Source organism: Anopheles coluzzii, chromosome 2 (assembly GCF_943734685.1).
Source record: "Anopheles coluzzii chromosome 2, AcolN3, whole genome shotgun sequence".
Lineage (NCBI taxonomy): Eukaryota > Metazoa > Arthropoda > Insecta > Diptera > Culicidae > Anopheles > Anopheles coluzzii.
Window position 1 is genome coordinate 58,140,572 of NC_064670.1, and position 18,004 is coordinate 58,158,575.

An 18,004-nucleotide genomic window follows, 5' to 3' on the forward strand; every position below is an offset into this window, starting at 1 on the left:
TTTGCAAGGTAAATTGCATTCCAACTAAAAAGCGTTCAACTAATAAATTCTGACTGTATATACATATTGTTATTGTTCATGTAGGCCCCTGCCAATTGTTCGCTCTTGGCAAGTTGTTGTAGATTTAATGCGAACAAAGTTATGGAAATCCTTCATAATGTAATAAGTTAGGCGATAGCTACGGTCGCCATGTAATGTGATGAGCGTTCATATGGTACATACTGTACATCGAACAACGTCTCGGTAGGTCAGTTTTTACTGATATGAACCGAGGTGGAATAAAGCGGAGCGTTCGAGCGGACTTTTCGACACTTGATCGTCCAAGCGATCATAGAAACCTTTAGGAGGTTTCCCTTCCTGTAAACGTTGGAGTTTAGAGACCTTACCTTGGGTAAGGGTACATAACTTTTAGCAATAAGTTGCTATGCGTTTTCGGTTCACCTAGTTTGCCTGCAGTAACTCCTGATTTGCTTATTATGCGTCTTTCGGGTGTTTTCAAGAAATGTGTCACAATTGTTTTTATATGAACGGTGGGGCCTGAATTCTTCCGGTTGCTTTGTTATGGTATGATCTGATTTGCTGAGTGTGTTATAATGAATGTGTTGCAATAGTGTGATTTGGCTTTCCGAAGTGTGTTACAATGAGTGTGGTTTATAATAAGTTCGATTTAGCAGATATGCTACAACTGGATCATAACATGCTCTCTCACGGACAAGTTGAGAGAGTCTTACACCTAAGACATAAGCTCATGATGAGTTTATACCCATTAATCTTGCGGAGATCCAAACTCTCCTTGGAAAACAAGATGTCAGTTTACTGCCAAATAATTAAACCAGCGGTCTTCTACGGTTGTCCGGTATGGGGATCATGGGCTAGTGTACATCGCCGACGTGTATAGGTGAAGCTAAATAAGATTCTGAGGATGATAGCACAAGTCGACAGGTACACTAGCTGATATGTCGCAGGGAATATATCTTGAGGAAAACTTGCTTTATTCCTTAGTTCAGAATGGAATCGTCTTTATTCACTCAATGTGTACTCTGATCGAGTCTTGCAATGTTACTGCGTTATGCGTGTTACTATGCAACATCTCCCCCCTTAATTCACCAATACGGTTCAAACCTGGCTGGTGGCCTACGAATTCTTCGAGGTCTTTCCGCTTTCACGGGTTGAGCAGAAGATGCAGGCATCGGTGGAGTGGCTTGAGTAGTAACTGTGGACGATGATGTTTGCCAATTTTCTTCTTAAATTTCTTCAGCGGACTCTTCATCAGCTGAATAGTAATGTTCTTGTTCAGTCATTTCAATTGAGTTTTCAACTACCTGTGGAGTTCCCAATTCAAATTCGTCAAAGAAAATAGTTAACAAATTTCCAGTGTTGTGACAATTTCTATTTCCATACGATGTTTCCTCCTGTAGACGCTTCTTCAGTTGATTTGCATGTGAGCGAATAATTCGCTGGTTTTCTTCCAAAAACACGTTGTAATTCACTCTACCGACTCGTTCGACTATTGATGCCGGTTTCCACTCCCAGGAATTATTGCGGTGGACTTGGGCATAAACCGCTTCTCCAGGAGCGAAGAATTTTCTACCAGCTTCTGGCTTTTCATTTTGTGACCGTGAAACTGGAGGTAGTAATAATGACTGAACTGTTCGAATAGGCCGCTGAAACATCAATTCAGCTGGAGACTTATCTGGTGTAGGTGTGGTTCGATAAACTTGCAAAAAAGTCTGCAAAGCTTCATCTAAAGCCTCTCCTCCTGCTCGAATTTTTCGCAATGTACGCTTTAGTGTGTCCACGAAACGTTCTGCCAAACCGTTTGACTGCGGATGGTATGGTGCAGTACGGATGTGACAAATACCCAATTGTTTGCAAAATGCTTGGAATTCAAAGCTGGTGAACTGCGTACCATTATCAGAGACTATAGTTTCTGGAACACCAAACGTAGCGAATGATTGCGTTAAAAACTTGATAGTTGTCTTTGCTGTTGTAGTTTTGGTTGCATATACTTCTGGCCATTTTGTATATGGATCAACTACAACCAAAAAATACACGCCATCTACAGGACCGGCATAGTCCACGTGTACCCGTGACCATGCCTTTTCCGGCACAGGCCAAGATTCAGGTGTTTCTTTGATTGGTGCTTTGCCAGCAGTGCAACATGAAGTATAACGCCGGACAAAGTTTTCGATATCGACATCCATTCCCGGCCAGAAAACGAAACTTCGAGAAATGGATTTCATTCGCACCATTCCAGGATGACCGCGATGGAATTGTTGCAGTACCTTTTTCCTGTAAATGTTTGGAACAACAACTCTGTTGTGAAACAAGATACATCCATCTACATGCGTTAACGATTCTTTTCGTGTGTAGTAGTAGTAGTAGTATTTGTTTATTGAATAATTACATTATTGCGCGTATCGCACTTTTCCTACAATTTATAATGGGTCCGTCATTTTAGACTCTCCTCATTGTTCTTTAATATTCGTTATATATAACCTTGTTGGAGTTCTATTTTGCTAATTCTAGGAATGGTTTTTTGGGTGATAGTGGGAAAATTATCACAAAAACCCACTGAAAAGTTTTATGTAATTTTCGTGTGTAATACGAACGAATGTCTTGATTTTTGATTGACGACGCTTCGTTCGGCCAGCCTTCCCGGATGAATTTCAAAACAGCTTGCAGTGTTTCGTCCAATCTTGTTGCTTTTTGAATGTCAGCAAATGATACTGGTACTTGTTTCAATGATTCGTGCATGACGTTTTGAATATCCTCTTCAAGTGAAATCGAAGCTACAACGTAATCTTCCTCTGGTTGCTTGCAACGGTCGATTAGCCTTGATAGCATGTCAGCGCACCCAAACTCGGTGGTTGAAACATATTCGATGGTAAAATCGTAGTTTAATAACATCAATGCCCACCGTTGGAGTCGGTTTGCTGTGTGCAAAGGAATTCCCTTTTTTGAACCAAACTAGTTAATTTGGCCCGGTTACAGGGTTATGCAAGATAATTTCTGGGGTATATAATAAGGTTATGGGGTATAGTAAGAATGCGTGCAACAGATTTTTTAAAAGGCAACGCAAATTCCATTTTGTTTTTTAAAGATAAAATTATTTATATTTGATATGGGACTAATCCCAAACACATTAAAATTATATATAACTTATTCTGGTTGTTGATGACAGCGCCGCATAATTAGGTCATCACGGCCTGGGAACTGACCGACCGAACGAAAACAATTGTAAGCAAATCTAATGTAAACAATATCGACCAAATAAAAACTGCTGATCGCGATCGATCAGCAGAAAATTAGTATATAAGTTGGGAATAAGCATGAATAAATCGACTTTCAAGCACAAGAACTCAAAGACTAAGTTGTTTGTCTGTTCCAAACCAAGTCGGACGGTAAAATCCTCCTGTCTTGGCGCTTCCCAACGAGTTCAGACTCGGTGCGGAAAATATACTGGTGCTGGAACTGATTCCATTCCCGTATAGGTGTTAGAATTAATCGTGAACCTGATCCTGGAACTGATCATAACCCCTTACTGGTTCTCTAACAGATCCTGTTACCATACCGGTTGTGAAGTTGATTCCCATATTGGATCTGAAATATATCTTGACCCTATAGGGTAATCGTACCTGTAGTGGTGGTAGTACCTATAGCGGTGGTATGGCTCAAAAATGTGCTCCATACGATAATTTAAGAGTAATTAAGTATATTTATGTCATTATGAAATCTGGTCAGTCGCAATCCAGCTCCGATCGAGAGCAGACGTAAATTTGCTGATCTCTAATCTGATAAGCAATCGATAGCGATAGAATCACAAACAAATACCAACAAGCAGCAGGTGTCCCGTTCCTACCAACAAGATGAGGGGGAGAGGAAGACACAAAGGTAAAAGGTTAAGACCAATACCAAGAAACAGAAATCGTTCATACGACGATTCACGCGTTAGATCGGATCGTTCCGAAAACAGCTACGCGCTACTAAGCGAGTGTGAAGATACACCAGCAAAGCTTCAGGACGCTGTCCCGAAAACCACTACTACAAAAAACTCCACCAGTGCGACGGTAACGAACAAAGTGCCACCTATTGTCGTTAAAAGTTCGTCCGTACATTTTGTGCATAAGTGTGTAATAGAAGCAGGTGTAGTGAGGTACAGCACCAAACAGACAAACAACGGGACCAATGTTCAGGTCACTAACACAAGCGATTACCGAAGCGTGATAAAACACCTACAAAACAGCAACGTTGCATATCATACTTATCAACTAGATAAAGAAAAATCTACAAAAATCGTTTTGTATGGCCTACACGATCTCCCAACCGATGAAGTGATGGAGATCTTAAAAGAAGAGAATTTGTAACCAACCAGTATAAAAAAGTTACAGATCAGGCAAAAACGATACGATGATCAAGCAGTATACCTACTGCACTTTCCGGCGGGTACAATATCCATGAATCTTCTCAGAACCATCCCTGCTCTAGATCACTGTGTAGTGAAATGGAGCTATTTTTCGAAAAGAGCCGGACCGATGCAGTGTAAACGTTGCCAACTGTACGGGCACGGTGCGAATAATTGTAATCGCGTCGCTAGATGCAACAAATGTGCTGACGATCATAATTCGTCAGTGTGCCCACTCACAGCTGGGTCATCTTCAAGTGATGGCAAAGTGCCAGAGCACAAACTGAAATGCGCGAATTGCGGCGGTAACCATACAGCTACTTTCAGCGGATGTCCTAAACGTCCCGCTGCCAATCTACCTAAAGAACCGAAACGTACAACTTCTTTCAACATGGAAAAAAATAGCTTTCCTGCTCTACCACAGACAAAAACAATTCAGGGATGGAAACAACTTGAACAAAACCCAGTCAAATTTGTAAATTTCAGACAAAATGAAACCGCGTCAGGCGAACTTTTTAATTCTTCGGAAATAATTCCAATTGTAGGCGAAGTTTTTCAGAAGCTACAAAAGTGCAAAACAAAGCAGGATCAAATAACAGTGATCTTTGAGGTAGTTGCTAAATTTTGTATCCCGTGATGGATTGCCCAGACAATTTTAATATTTCCTACTGGAATGCTAATGGCATTGCCAACAAAAAGATGGATTTAATCTACTATTTAAGCCGATATGATATTGATGCTGTATTGATTGTTGAGACATTTCTGAAACCAGTGCACGCTTTTTCTATTCCGAATTATATAGTATATAGAGTTGATAGATTATCGGGACCAAAAGGTGGAGTTCTAATAGCGATCAAATGCAATTTTAGACACCAATTGCTAAAACATAATAAACTAGGGATAATTGAAACATTAAGTGTTAAAGTGGTCACTAGACTAGGAGAATTTACTTTAATAGCAGCATATCACACAGGTAACAATACCAACTTAGTTACCTTTCAACAAGATATCAAGAAACTTTCAGCGCGAAACGACAACTATTTCATCTGTGGCGATTTTAATGCGCGACATAAATCATGGAATTGTGTATCTACAAATGCAGCCGGAAAACTCCTTTTTGCTGAAGCACAAAAAGGTAAATTTTCTATACATTTCCCAGAAAAACCAACATACATTCCTATCGACCCCACAAGAAATAATTCAACGTTGGACTTAATGCTAACAAAAAATCTGTATACAATATCGAAATTACGAACTATCACTGCTCTCACTTCGGATCATTTGCCAGTTACATTCAGTATAAAACATTCATCAGCTAATTTTGTTTCCAACAAAGGTATTTATAATTACAAAAATGCAGACTGGAATATTTTCAAAAATATTATAAATAATAGTATCGACTTGACCACAATACACCAAAATGACATAATTAACGCTACACAAATCGATGATATGCTACATAACTTAACCTCACTTATTATAACAGCTAAACAAAGTGCCATTCCGAAAGCAATTCCTGGAAAATATAACATTATCATTCCAGATTACATTATTGCTCTAATTAAACTAAGAAATAAATACAGGAAGAAATGGCAAAGACACAGACGTAATATTACCTTTCGGAATTATTATCATGCACTTAAAACAGAGATAGAGCAGCAAATGTCACTAGCCCGTAACAGAGCTTGGTCTGATACATTAAAAAGTATAAATACACAACAAAATAATACAAATAACCTATTCAAATTTGTAAAAATAGTTAAAAACAAGCAACATACTATTCAAACGCTAAAGCTAGGAAACAACATCTTCCTAACAGCCACTGAAAAATGTAACGCCCTCAAAACACATTTTGAAAACTCTCATTACTTAACTTACAACACAAATAGTCCAATGGAAAGGAAAGTTACAAAAAACAATAGAGTTTTCTTTGCGAGAAACCAAAATCACTCCTTGGATCCAGGTTACTTGGTTAAACCAAAATTACTCATGAACATAATCAAAAATCTTAAAAATAAAAAATCAGCAGGCTGTGACGAAATTAACAACACAGAGATTAAAATGCTTCCTAAAAAGGCAGTATTCTACCTCAAAATAATATTTGATAGTTGTCTTAAACTAGGATACTTTCCTTCACAATGGAAAAAAGCAAAAATAGTGGCTATTCCAAAACCCGGAAAAGATCATTCTAATCCTGGAAACTACAGACCAATATCCCTTCTGAGCTGCATAGGTAAACTTTTTGAGAAAATTATTGCACGCAATATACGTTCTCATACAGACATTAACAATATCATCCCACAGTCACAATTTGGTTTTCAACCCGAAAAATCAACAACTCATCAGATACATAGACTCAAAAATTATATTATAGAAAATCGGAATAGAAAAAGATCTACTGGTTTAGTTTTGTTAGATACTGAAAAAGCTTTCGATTCCATTTGGCATGACGGCCTGTTATATAAATTAATTCAATATAATTTTCCTACGTATATTATAAAAATAATTCAGTCCTTTCTCAGCAATCGAAAAAGTTCAGTTCATATTGGGCACACTAAATCAAATTTCTTTAAACCCATAGCGGGAGTACCACAAGGTAGTATATTATCGCCAATACTATTTAATATATTTATTTCTGACATTCCCTCTACAAACAACTGTACAAATTATCTATATGCAGACGACCTAGCAATCGCGGCTACGGCCAGAAGTCCGAGCTCAATAATCAAAGCCTTAAATGGCAAATTAAAAGCATACGCCAAGTTCTGCAATAGATGGAAGCTTAAAACAAACGCAAATAAATCTGAGGCAATCTTCTTCACGAGAAACACTAGTTTACGCAAATTACCTAGTAATGAAGTTAGCTTTATGCAAGGAAACATTACATGGAAAGATCAAGTTAAATACCTTGGAGTACATTTAGAAAAACGCATGACATTTAAAACCCACATAGAAAAACAATTAGAAAAAGTAGACAAATTACTAAAAATTTTATATCCTTTCCTAAATAGGAAATCAAAACTAAATTTGCAAAACAAAAAATTAGTTTACACGGCTTATATACGCCCGATTCTGACGTACGCAGCGCCGGCATGGATTAGTTGTGCGTACTCTCATAGAAAAAAACTTCAAGTTAGACAAAACAAAATATTAAAAATGATCATGAACTTACCACCTTGGCATAACACAAACGATTTACACAAAAGAAGTAATTTAGTAAAAATGGAAGAATTTATAGGAAATTTAAATGTAAATTACGCAAACAAATGTCGCCAGAGCTCAATTAGCATAATTAATCAACTAGTTGAACAACGTATCTAAGCATAAAATATGAGTTTATAATTTTCTGTACAAAGCTCTCCTCTTCTCTATCTAGTTAAGGATTAGGTCTAGCAAATGTAGGTTAAGATATAGGTTAGATATATATGTTTTTAGGTTAAGTCTAAAATTGCATGGGTTTTTTTTTGCACTTTTCCCATATACTCAGATTTAAAATCAGCAAACAACATATATTCTACTCAGCTATGCTATAAAAATTCCCGATTATTGAGGAGAGCATATTGCGTACCCAATGTTAAAGAACGTTCGATTCTATATGTATTTTTTTTTCTTTATATCCACAATAAACATCTCTACTACTACTATGAAATCTGGTCTTTTAAATATGGTGGTGAAATCCCTTTTAAAAAGGCTAAAAAATTTAAGTGCCATCATAGTACCATTATAGGGACACGTAATAGGCATGTTCCAAAAGTGGCCATAGTTATGAAAAGAATAAAAACAGGACACTGTAGATTTTTTCCGGGATATTGTTAACATTTCGTATTGTTTTCAGAAAAATAAGCAACAGAAATGAGTTTCCTTTAAGTAATCTACCAAAAAGGCCAAAATTCGCACATCCAACTGAGTCTACCATCGCTATACAGTCAATATTTTCATCACTCAAATTTATATATTTTTTACGTTCAAATTATGTAAAAAATCAATATTATGAATGTGATTCTTGCTATTTATATGAAAACAACTTCAAAACTAAGTTCTATATATATTATACAGAGTTTTTGAGGTATCATTGTTTACCAACACGATAGTAACACAATACTACGACTTTAGGAAGCATACCACCATTTATAATTGTACCACGAAGTCGTCACAAAAAAATGCTTTTTTTTGTTTAATTTGATGGTAAATTTTTCACTTCCTGACACTTTAAATCTATTAAAGCACTTCTGTACCACAACACAATGCTCTACTATCGATACATTTACCCATCCGGTACTGAAATTGTATATATACCGGTATAACGGCTCCAAAAACCGTACCGGCCTTGGATTTGATCGCGAACCCACACCAGAACTTACACTGAACCCATAACGGTCCTGCAACTGATCCTGACCCCATGCAGATCCTGCAACATATACCTTCCGGTTCTGGAAGTGAACTACATACTGATCCTTTAATTGATTAAGATTCCATATCAGTCATGGAACAGATCCTGATTCCGGGCCCTGATGCTGCTTCCTTTTATATTTCGAGACCTGAATAGTACCTGAATCTGACTCACTAATGGAACCATCCAGTCCAGTTTTCCTATTTTTATTTCTTGTTGGATTGAGGGGTTCCGCGGTACTATCGTCAACTCGGTCGTCTTAACAACATGCTCATCCATGGGACCCATCCATGGAACATGGACCATCGCCCTAAGCAAGGAATGACTATCCGGCTAAATGGTAATAAGTATCAAAAGCCTGTATAGGCCGGCATGACCTGTTACTCCTTAAAGAAGGTTATTTGTTTCAGTTACTTTTTTGTGTGAATATTCTCGCTACGTTTTCATGCATCTGGATTTACAGTGGCGGCCACCTAAAGTATGCCACCTATATTTTGACGTTGAGGCTTGCTGGACAGTTCTTTGGGCCACTTTTTGAAAAACTTAACTTACACGTCGTTGAAGGCATTCTTTATGCTTAGACCAATAATTAAGACCATATATAGCAAAATCTCGAAAGACCACGGAAAAACGTTCAATTATTAAATACTGCCTGTAACATGTATCATTCTTCTCCATACCTCTCAAAACACTAAAAACTAAGTCGGCATTGCGTTTTCTATAGTCGATGCGCTTGCCATTGTATGGATGTAAAGTAAGCAAAAAACATCCAAGCTACCGCTGGAAAGTAACGCTGATCAGCCTTTACTAGAATTTTATAATAGAGATATGGATAGTAAAGGCTTATGATCGGTTAAAAGAGTAAATTTCCGACCAAGTAAGTACTTATGAAATTTGGTTACCCCATAAGAAAGAGCCATAGCTTCTTTTTCCGGTTGTCCGTAGCCTTGTTCTGCAGACGTTAATGTTCTTGAAGCATGTTGAATGGCTTTCAAATATCCGTTCGAAAATTTATGAAAAATAACTGCGCCAACGCCGGTGCTAGACGCATCTGCTGCAACGATGATAGGAAGATTCGGATCATAATGTGTCAACAGTAAGTCAGATTGCAGTACTTTCTTGAATTTTTCGAACGATGTCTGACAATCCGAATTCCACTTCCACTTCGTATCCTTCCTTAGCAATTGATCTAACGGGTGTCTGAGTTCATGCATGTTTCTCACAAATCGGCCGTAGAAATTCACAGCTCCTAAGAACGATCTTAATTCGGAAATGTTCGTTGGTGCTGGAATAGATGCGATGGTTTTCAGCTTCTCTGGGTCAGGACGTATGCCGTTGCGATCTACCACATGCCCCAAATAGACAATTTCAGTTTGATAGAAATGACATTTTTCCAGCTTGACGTGGAAGCCATATTCTTTTAAACGCTGAAGAAATGTGTCTAAAGATTGCTTGTGTGCCTCCCAAGTTTTACCGAAAATTATAGCATCATCTAGAAATGTTCTAACGCCAGGAATGTCAGCAATCATACCGTCAACTAGTCTTTGAAAAGCTCCAGGTGATGATTTGACTCCCGGTGCGAGACGGTTGAACTGAAAAAGACCTCTATGTGTGTTGATCGTAAGAAGGTGTTTAGATTCGTCTTCTACTTCTACTTGTAGGTATGCATCGGACAAATCGACTATGCTGAATACAACACTTCCGTTCAACTGTGCAAAAATTTCTTCAGGAGTAGGTAGAGGATAATGATTTGACTCTAAAGCTTCGTTGAGCCCCGTCGAATAATCCGCACAAATTCGAACTTTACAATTAGGCTTGCGAATGGCTACTATCGGAGCAGCCCACTCCGAAAAGTCTATTGGTGTGATGATGCCTAGTGATTGTAGTCTTGATAGTTCCGCATCCACAAGAGCGATAGTATTGAATGGTACTGGTCGTTTTGGACAGAAAACTGGTTTTACATTGGGCTTCAGAAACAGTTTCACCTTCGTTTTTGTGCAATGTCCAAGCGAATCATCGAAAACTGTTGGATATTTCGATTGAAGCTGTACTATTCGATCCTTTGGACATGCTGATGAAACTTTCTTACACAGTACATCGAAGGGAATTGCCCATAGATTAAACCTATCTATCCAATCTATACCTATAACATTTAGGACTGGTGATGATGTAACAAAACAAACACATTTCTCTGTAATTGCATTAAGGATAACCTAGCATTCGAATTCACCGATAAGCTTGAGTTGTTCTCCCGATGCATTCGATGCTTCAATGGATGCTTGAGAAAGTTTCGGTTGACCCAAATGTTGCCATGTTGTTTTAGAAATAACTGTTATGTCACTTGCGGTGTCCAGTTGGAGTGATGTAGTTATGCCATTGATTATGATAGAGATAAATTTCCTTTTCGCAGTGTTTTTCGTGACATGATTAACGAAAATTCCCTGAGATTTCTTTTGATTTTGATTTTGATTCTTCTCACTCTTTTGATATGTGTTGTTGTTTGAAGATTTTGATCTCATGGCTTTACAGTAACCTTCCTTGTGGCCTACATTTTTGCACACTTTGCAGAGATGATCTGTAAAATTGCAATCCCGTACAAAATGCATTTTTCCACATTGCCAACAAGGAGTAACGAGGATGGGATATATCTTGAGGAAAACACAACTGCTTTATTCCTTAGTTCAGAATGGAATCGTCTTTATTCACTCAATGTGTACTCTGATCGAGTCTGGCAATGTTACTACGTTATGCGTGTTACTATGCAACACTAGCAATAGGACCAAAGTGTATGAAGATCAGGTGGTCTCATAGCCTGTTTTTCATAGCAAAAGTTGAACGTCACTTTTTGACAGCATGGGTGAAAACATTTCCCCAAACAAGCTTTCTGACGACTTCCCTAATACACAAACAAACTTAGAATCTTCGTTATTTGCACAGAAATACCTTAAAAAGCACTCAAAATATTTGTTATTGTAAGCTAAACCAAATCTGAACTATTTAAATCCATTTTTGGATCAAAATAATGCCGTCGATGAGGACACCAATGTGTACTACATATGTGTTGCTATGAACAAAGCGAACGGTTCCTATGGAAAATCATTTCACCCATTCTGTCAAAAGGAGCTTTTTTGATTCCGAAATTAGTTGTCAATTTGTATGGGACGAGACCACCTGATATTCATACACTTTGAATAGGACATTGAAGAAATCTTTAAATTAACATCAAACTTTCTGAACTACTATTCCACTTCTGAACATATAACTATCCGGCTAATTGTCCAATCGAATCTAGGAAATAGGACGAGTTAGGATTAAGTTAGGTTAAGATAGACTAAGTGTAGATTACAAGTTAGTGTTGTGTACGCAGCCAGATCAGTATAACCGCGACTCGATGCTGTCGTGCAACTGACAGCATCCGACGTCTGAATGACCGTTAAGGGCTTCGGGAGCGATCGGGCTAACGAGCGTAGTTTAGTTTAGTTGGATTTAGTTTAGTGTTTATTAAACGATGGAATATTAAGCCTTCTCGAGTCAAATTTTCTTTACAATAGACATTAGGTAACGAACAGAACATTTATATATAGTTATTGTTGGACGCATTCCGAACACTTAAAAGTGAAGTCAGTTCCGTTATCGTCATTCCAGGCTCATAGATATCGTCAGCTGAATTTAGTAAACAACACATACAAAGAAGGGAGTTGCGATAGAAAAAGGTAGAGCGGAGCGGATAGTTGAAGCCGCGAAAGCCAGGCTGTTGATGAGGAAGTTGGGTCCGGTTGAGCACGATAGGTACACGTCGTTTATATTGTCCCAGAAAGCGGGAGATTTTTCATTTCCGGAAACGGTCCAGAGGTTGACCGAGTTGTTTGTCACGCGAGAGTCATTACTTAGCAAAAGGATCAAGTGCTTGCAAATAGCGAAAAATAAGAATGAAGACCATACACACTTAAAAATATTTCACGAGCTCGGTTAAAAAAACTGCCGAAATCGGTCGGCTCTTTCGATTCTTGCTGATATTTCAGTTGAAAAAACCTAGTAGCCGAAAATCAGTACCATTTAAAACTGAAATATCAGTTAAATAAAAATTTGAACCGAAACTCGGCAACACAACATGCTGAACACATACGTTAACACTGCTGTCACCGAGCTAATCCGTCAAAATAACCGAGATTTCAGCTTTACTACTTGGATTAGCCGAGGCTCGGTATTCTATCTGTCATTCACCATTCTGTTAATCTCGTGCTAATGAAACGAAAACCTGTCGGAGTGATGTTGTGATGTAAAATAAAAAATGTAAAAAAAGTGAAAATGAGTCTCTCAGCGTGAAAAAAACGAGAATCAGTAGCGTGCGATCGAGCACAGGTATGGAGCGGGGTTGGGGCTAGGAAACTCCATCAGCGCACGCAACCGGTGCTCTTCAGAGCGTCGCTCGGAGCAGTCCCTATTTAAGAATCAGATGTGGAAGCTAATCCGGTTGGTTCAACCGTTCAGACTTCCAGGATTCATTTCCGGTCACCTACACGAGGTAAGTATCAACACTCGATCACAAGAAATCTAAAAAGGGTTCACTCAGACTTGTTTCACTCTGCCCGCTTTACAGAACCGTGCCTGTCCCAGTGCCCGCTCCTTGTCCGGCTCATTTTCCTGTACCGGTACCACATCCAAACGCTGTGCCCCATCCGGCGGTTGAATCGGCGCCTGTCCCAACGCTTTCCATCACATCAAAAAAACCCATTTGATACGCAAATAAAATCACTAAAATAAAAATAAAATGTTTTTATATTTAGCCGAAATTTCGATTTGCTCTAACCGAAAATCTCGGTTAAACGTAAACGTCAAAACAAAATGACATTAACCGAGATGTCGGCAACAAAAATTTAACCGAGATCTTTGCCGAGATCTCAGTTGTGCAGATCTCGGCAAAAATTAACCGAGATTCGTCAAAATTTTTTAAGAGTGTATGTCGTATGCGTGTAGGTTAAACAAGGCGTGCGTCGGATTTGCAGCAAGATAGTTAACTTAAAGAAGGATAGTGTCATGATCGAGTCCCCAGTACAGGAGAATGTATTGGCTGTACAGTCGGAAGACACTTACAAGTTAAAAGATCGTAGCTAGATCAGCGTACGACGCCAAGTAAGCCCTGCTGGGCATGTGGGGATAATCACTGGCAACATGGTCAAATGAATGGTCTACCTCGCCGCTCTTCTCATGTTAGAAGGGCGCCGCGCAGGTTGCAGCTGTACCAGCTGAACTAAAAGAGAGAGAGAGAGAGAGAGATGTTGTGTATGCAGCCAGTTCAGTATAACCGCAACTCGATGCTGTCGTGCAACTGACAGCATCTGACGTCTGAATGGCCTTTAAGGGCTTCGGGATTGATCGGGCTATCGAGCGTATCAAACTTGATCATAGGCTACGACCGGACACACACAACAGTCCCGTTAGCGCATATCTTTATTATATTAGAATATAAGTTGCTAAAGAGCCTCGTGTGTCCCTAATCCCTCAATTGTGCATCTTGTCCGAAACACAAAAGTTTGCATTTTCCTTCATAAAATAGATGATGAAATTGAGATGCAATTTAAAACAATTATACAGGGTTTTCGAGGATTATATAGACACGTTCAGCGAGTTGTAGATTCGTTCAGCCATATACAGGGTTTAGAATGATTATAAAGACATGTTCAGCGAGTTGTAGATTCGTTCAGGCATATAATAGACTCTTTCAGCGAGATATAGAATTGTTCGGAAGTAGGCGTTGACATGTTCAGCGATTCTGTAGTGTTGTCATTTGTTTTGTTTACACCCTGTGCCGCAGCGTTCAATTTTTCATTCATAAAAGCCCTAAAAGTAGCTAATAATCAATACCCAAGCTGTTTAATACATGAATTAGTCATAAATAACATTTTTTTTATGAAAACCGTTTGTTTACCTTCTGATGAGAATGATCCAAGCTGCAGTCCAAGGGGTACGAAATTGACAACTCTACAGTATAACCGTACATGTCTACGCCTACTTCCGAACAATTCTATATTTCGCTGAAAGAGTCTATTACAGGGTTTTCGAGGATTATATAGACATGTTCAGCGAGTTGTAGATTCGTTGAGGCATATAATAGACTCTTTCAGCGAGATATAGAATTGTTCGGAAGTAGGCGTAGACATGTTCAGCGATTCTGTAGAGCTGTCATCCTCGAAAACCCTGTAAATCCACCTTCAAAACATCGTACACCACTTATGTAGCAGTTCATTTTTTTTATTCCGTTTATATTCAAGTGTCAATATCTACATGCATTATTCTTATTAAAACATTTATACATAATCATCTAACATAAACTAACAAAATGAAAACAAAGTTCGTTAATGATTAAAGAAATATATTGCAAATGGCATCCTCATATCATTGAGTTCGTTTGAAGAACTTATTGCAATACCTGCTAATCTAGTTCTGGGTGGTACTAAATCTGATTCGGAGCGCAAAGATCCGTTAATTGTCCCACCATTTTGTGCATCTGCTCCTTGTGCGAAGTATAAGTCTCCCGAATGACTAGTTCGAATAAAATTGTGCAAATAGTAGTAGCGAGGACTATTTCCTTTACATGTTTTAGTTCCAAAGGCATAAATTTATCTAAAACTCTAAATCGACTGTTGTGAGTGCCAAAAGTGTTTTCCACGATTGCCCTGGATCTTGAGTGGCACACATTAAAGTTTCGTTCTATTGAGCAATTAGGAGGAGTGTAACCGAAAGGTCGTAAACAGTATTTGATTAAATTAAAGCAAACTAGTTAATTTAGCCCAGTTGCGGTGTTTCGCAACAGAACCTTAGACGGGTATATTGACTGCAGGGCACATATAAAGGACTTCATGCGTACATGTAGGGGAAAGCGGGGCAAAATGGGCAATATTCCTATATATGAATATTCCTTTGAATATGCCACAACACACAATGTTTCTTTCATTACTGTATGCCTCCACCCTTTATATATGGATTAAAATTGCCAAATAAAATGAAAACAACTTAAAATCATGAAAACAGTGTAAAATAAAAGTTGATGTTTTACGAGAAGCTATTTTGACACTTGGGGTAAAAAGGGCATAGCCCTGGGGCAAAATGGACATATGTAAACAAACTGTGAAACGTCAAAACACTAGGACAAAATGGGCCACAACAACTGCGCGCAGGTAATGGTCTTTGCTTTTGCGCACGTTTCGTGAAATTTATTTTCGTTCTATCTTTTGATTTGCTGTTCAAGAAAGCCCTTAAAATTCTTCCAAAAATATGTTATCGAATTTAAAACAGTTTTTACACGTTTAAATCTACAAAATCGAATCTTTTGAAGCTGTGCCTGTTATCATTATTGAGGCGACAAATACAACACCATAGCCTCACAAAGCGGCGGATGTCAAAAGCATCTGCCTATTTTGCCCCAAGCGTAACTGCCCATTTTGCCCGACGTAAAGCATTTTTGTATTTTTGTTATATTAGTAAAAATACATATTCGATCGCTTTGCTTTCTTGAGAAAAATTGTATAGAAATATCATATCTATAAAAATATATCATGTAAAACTTCAACTCATCCCTGTGACACTGGTTTAAGCTTATTTTCGAAGTGGCAAAAATTACATCAATATGCTACTAAACCTTATTTTGCATTTTTCTTGGTTATTTGTTATGTAAGAATTATGAAACTTACATGGTGTTCATATAACACTCTAATGACTACATTTTGAGCATTGGAAAGTATCTTTGTAGTCAAATAATTCTTAAATAGAGGGTTCCCATTTTGCCCCACATGCCCATTTTGCCCCGCTTTCCCTAGATAAACAATCCTGTTCTCTTTTGATGTCCTTTTACAAATACTCTGTTGACCGTGTTGCTGTTTTGGTTTAGGTGTCTATTTAATTCTTATCTCAGTTCATAGTCCTACCATATTTTTGCCTTATTTACAATATGTGGTAATTTTTACCGTTTTGATTACATTAGCAATCGTGGTCTACTTTCATTCTCAATATGTTTGTATCGTTTCAATTTTAAACATAGTTGATTCAATATTTTCGTTAGCAAGTTAGAGGTTTTTCTTCACGTTTTACTGTGTTGAATGGATTTGTTTGTTACGCAGTAGTCAAGACCATTTGTGGGGAAACAGCCGACCACCGTGAAACGGGGGTTGAAGTTGTTAAAGGTAACTTCAGACCTTTCAACCATGAGAGCAGGCAGACTGCTTGATGTTTGACTATCGGCTGGACTCGTGGTACTTGTACGACTTAACAACATGCTTATCCAGGGTTCAAGTCTCAAATTGACCGTTTCCCCATACGTATGTTTGACTATTCCGCTATCATTAACCATTTTTACAATCGCAAACGACACAACAAAATTTAATGTAGTCGTTGTGAACTTATGGCATAGCTACATCCAATCTTCCGGTGTAAATGGAATATAAAAAAATATTTTGTTAAAAGTTAAATTGTACCATAAATATATAATTATTATATATATATATATATATATATATATATATATATATATATATATATATATATATATATATATATATATATATATATATATATATATATATATATATATATATACACGTTTGACGTTTGACGTTTAACGTAAAAGTCGCATTCGCATTTCGCTCATTATATTTTCTTGAAAATCGCGCTGTTTATCACACTATTTTCCGGTTTCTGTATAATCACAGTATTTTTGAACACCGTTCCATTATCGTTCAATAGTGCGTTTATATCTGCTGACCAAAAAATTCGCGTAAATTTCGTTTTTCGGATCGCATCTGAGTTCGCGCGTCCTAACCGCCATCGCTCTTGTTGCTGCAACGAAAACCTGCACCGCTCCCGTATAATGGCCCGTATTTGCAACGCCTGCACTATGGAAATTGTGGAGGCATCTATCAGCTGCTGCCTGTGCGACTATCCATTTCACCAGCGCTGCACTTCCTGCTGATCTGTTCCTGCTGATCTGTTCCTGCGCATTGCGGAATATAAACAATTACACTGGTGCTGTATTGGCTGCAACAACGTATTTATGAATCCGCGCACCAAGTTCGTAAAAGACGCAGCCATGCAATCTGGCTTCCAGGCGGCAATTACAACAGTAGCCGAAAGCATCAAGACCGTTATGGAGCCATTGACTAATGATATCAAAACTGGGTTTGCACGGATGAGCCAACTTGATCTAAAAACTCCAC

The 18,004-nt window shown here is 38.1% G+C and overlaps 1 protein-coding gene and 1 long non-coding RNA gene across 2 annotated transcripts; one reads left to right on the forward strand and one right to left on the reverse strand.

Annotated features, from left to right (window-relative positions):
- Positions 1-1,244: 1,244 nt before the first annotated feature.
- On the reverse strand, positions 1,245-11,401 carry LOC125908301 (uncharacterized protein K02A2.6-like). Its single transcript, XM_049610986.1, has 3 exons — positions 11,393-11,401; positions 9,698-11,008; positions 1,245-1,322 (listed from the first exon to the last, which is right to left on the reverse strand). The coding sequence occupies exons 1-3, from the start codon at positions 11,399-11,401 to the stop codon at positions 1,245-1,247; spliced, it is 1,398 nt and encodes a 465-aa protein (XP_049466943.1).
- A 925-nt stretch (positions 11,402-12,326) lies between these two features.
- LOC125906936 (uncharacterized) lies at positions 12,327-13,581 on the forward strand. The gene is made up of 2 exons (XR_007452264.1): positions 12,327-13,320; positions 13,396-13,581. It is a non-coding gene; the product is annotated as an uncharacterized LOC125906936 (long non-coding RNA).
- The last annotated feature ends 4,423 nt before the right edge of the window (positions 13,582-18,004 follow it).

Coding starts and splice junctions, on each gene's coding strand:
- LOC125908301 (XM_049610986.1), bottom strand. Junction 1,323..9,697: donor CTATGGCTCTTTCTTATGGG/GTAACCAAATTT, acceptor GGAACTCCACAG/GTAGTTGAAAACTCAATTGA.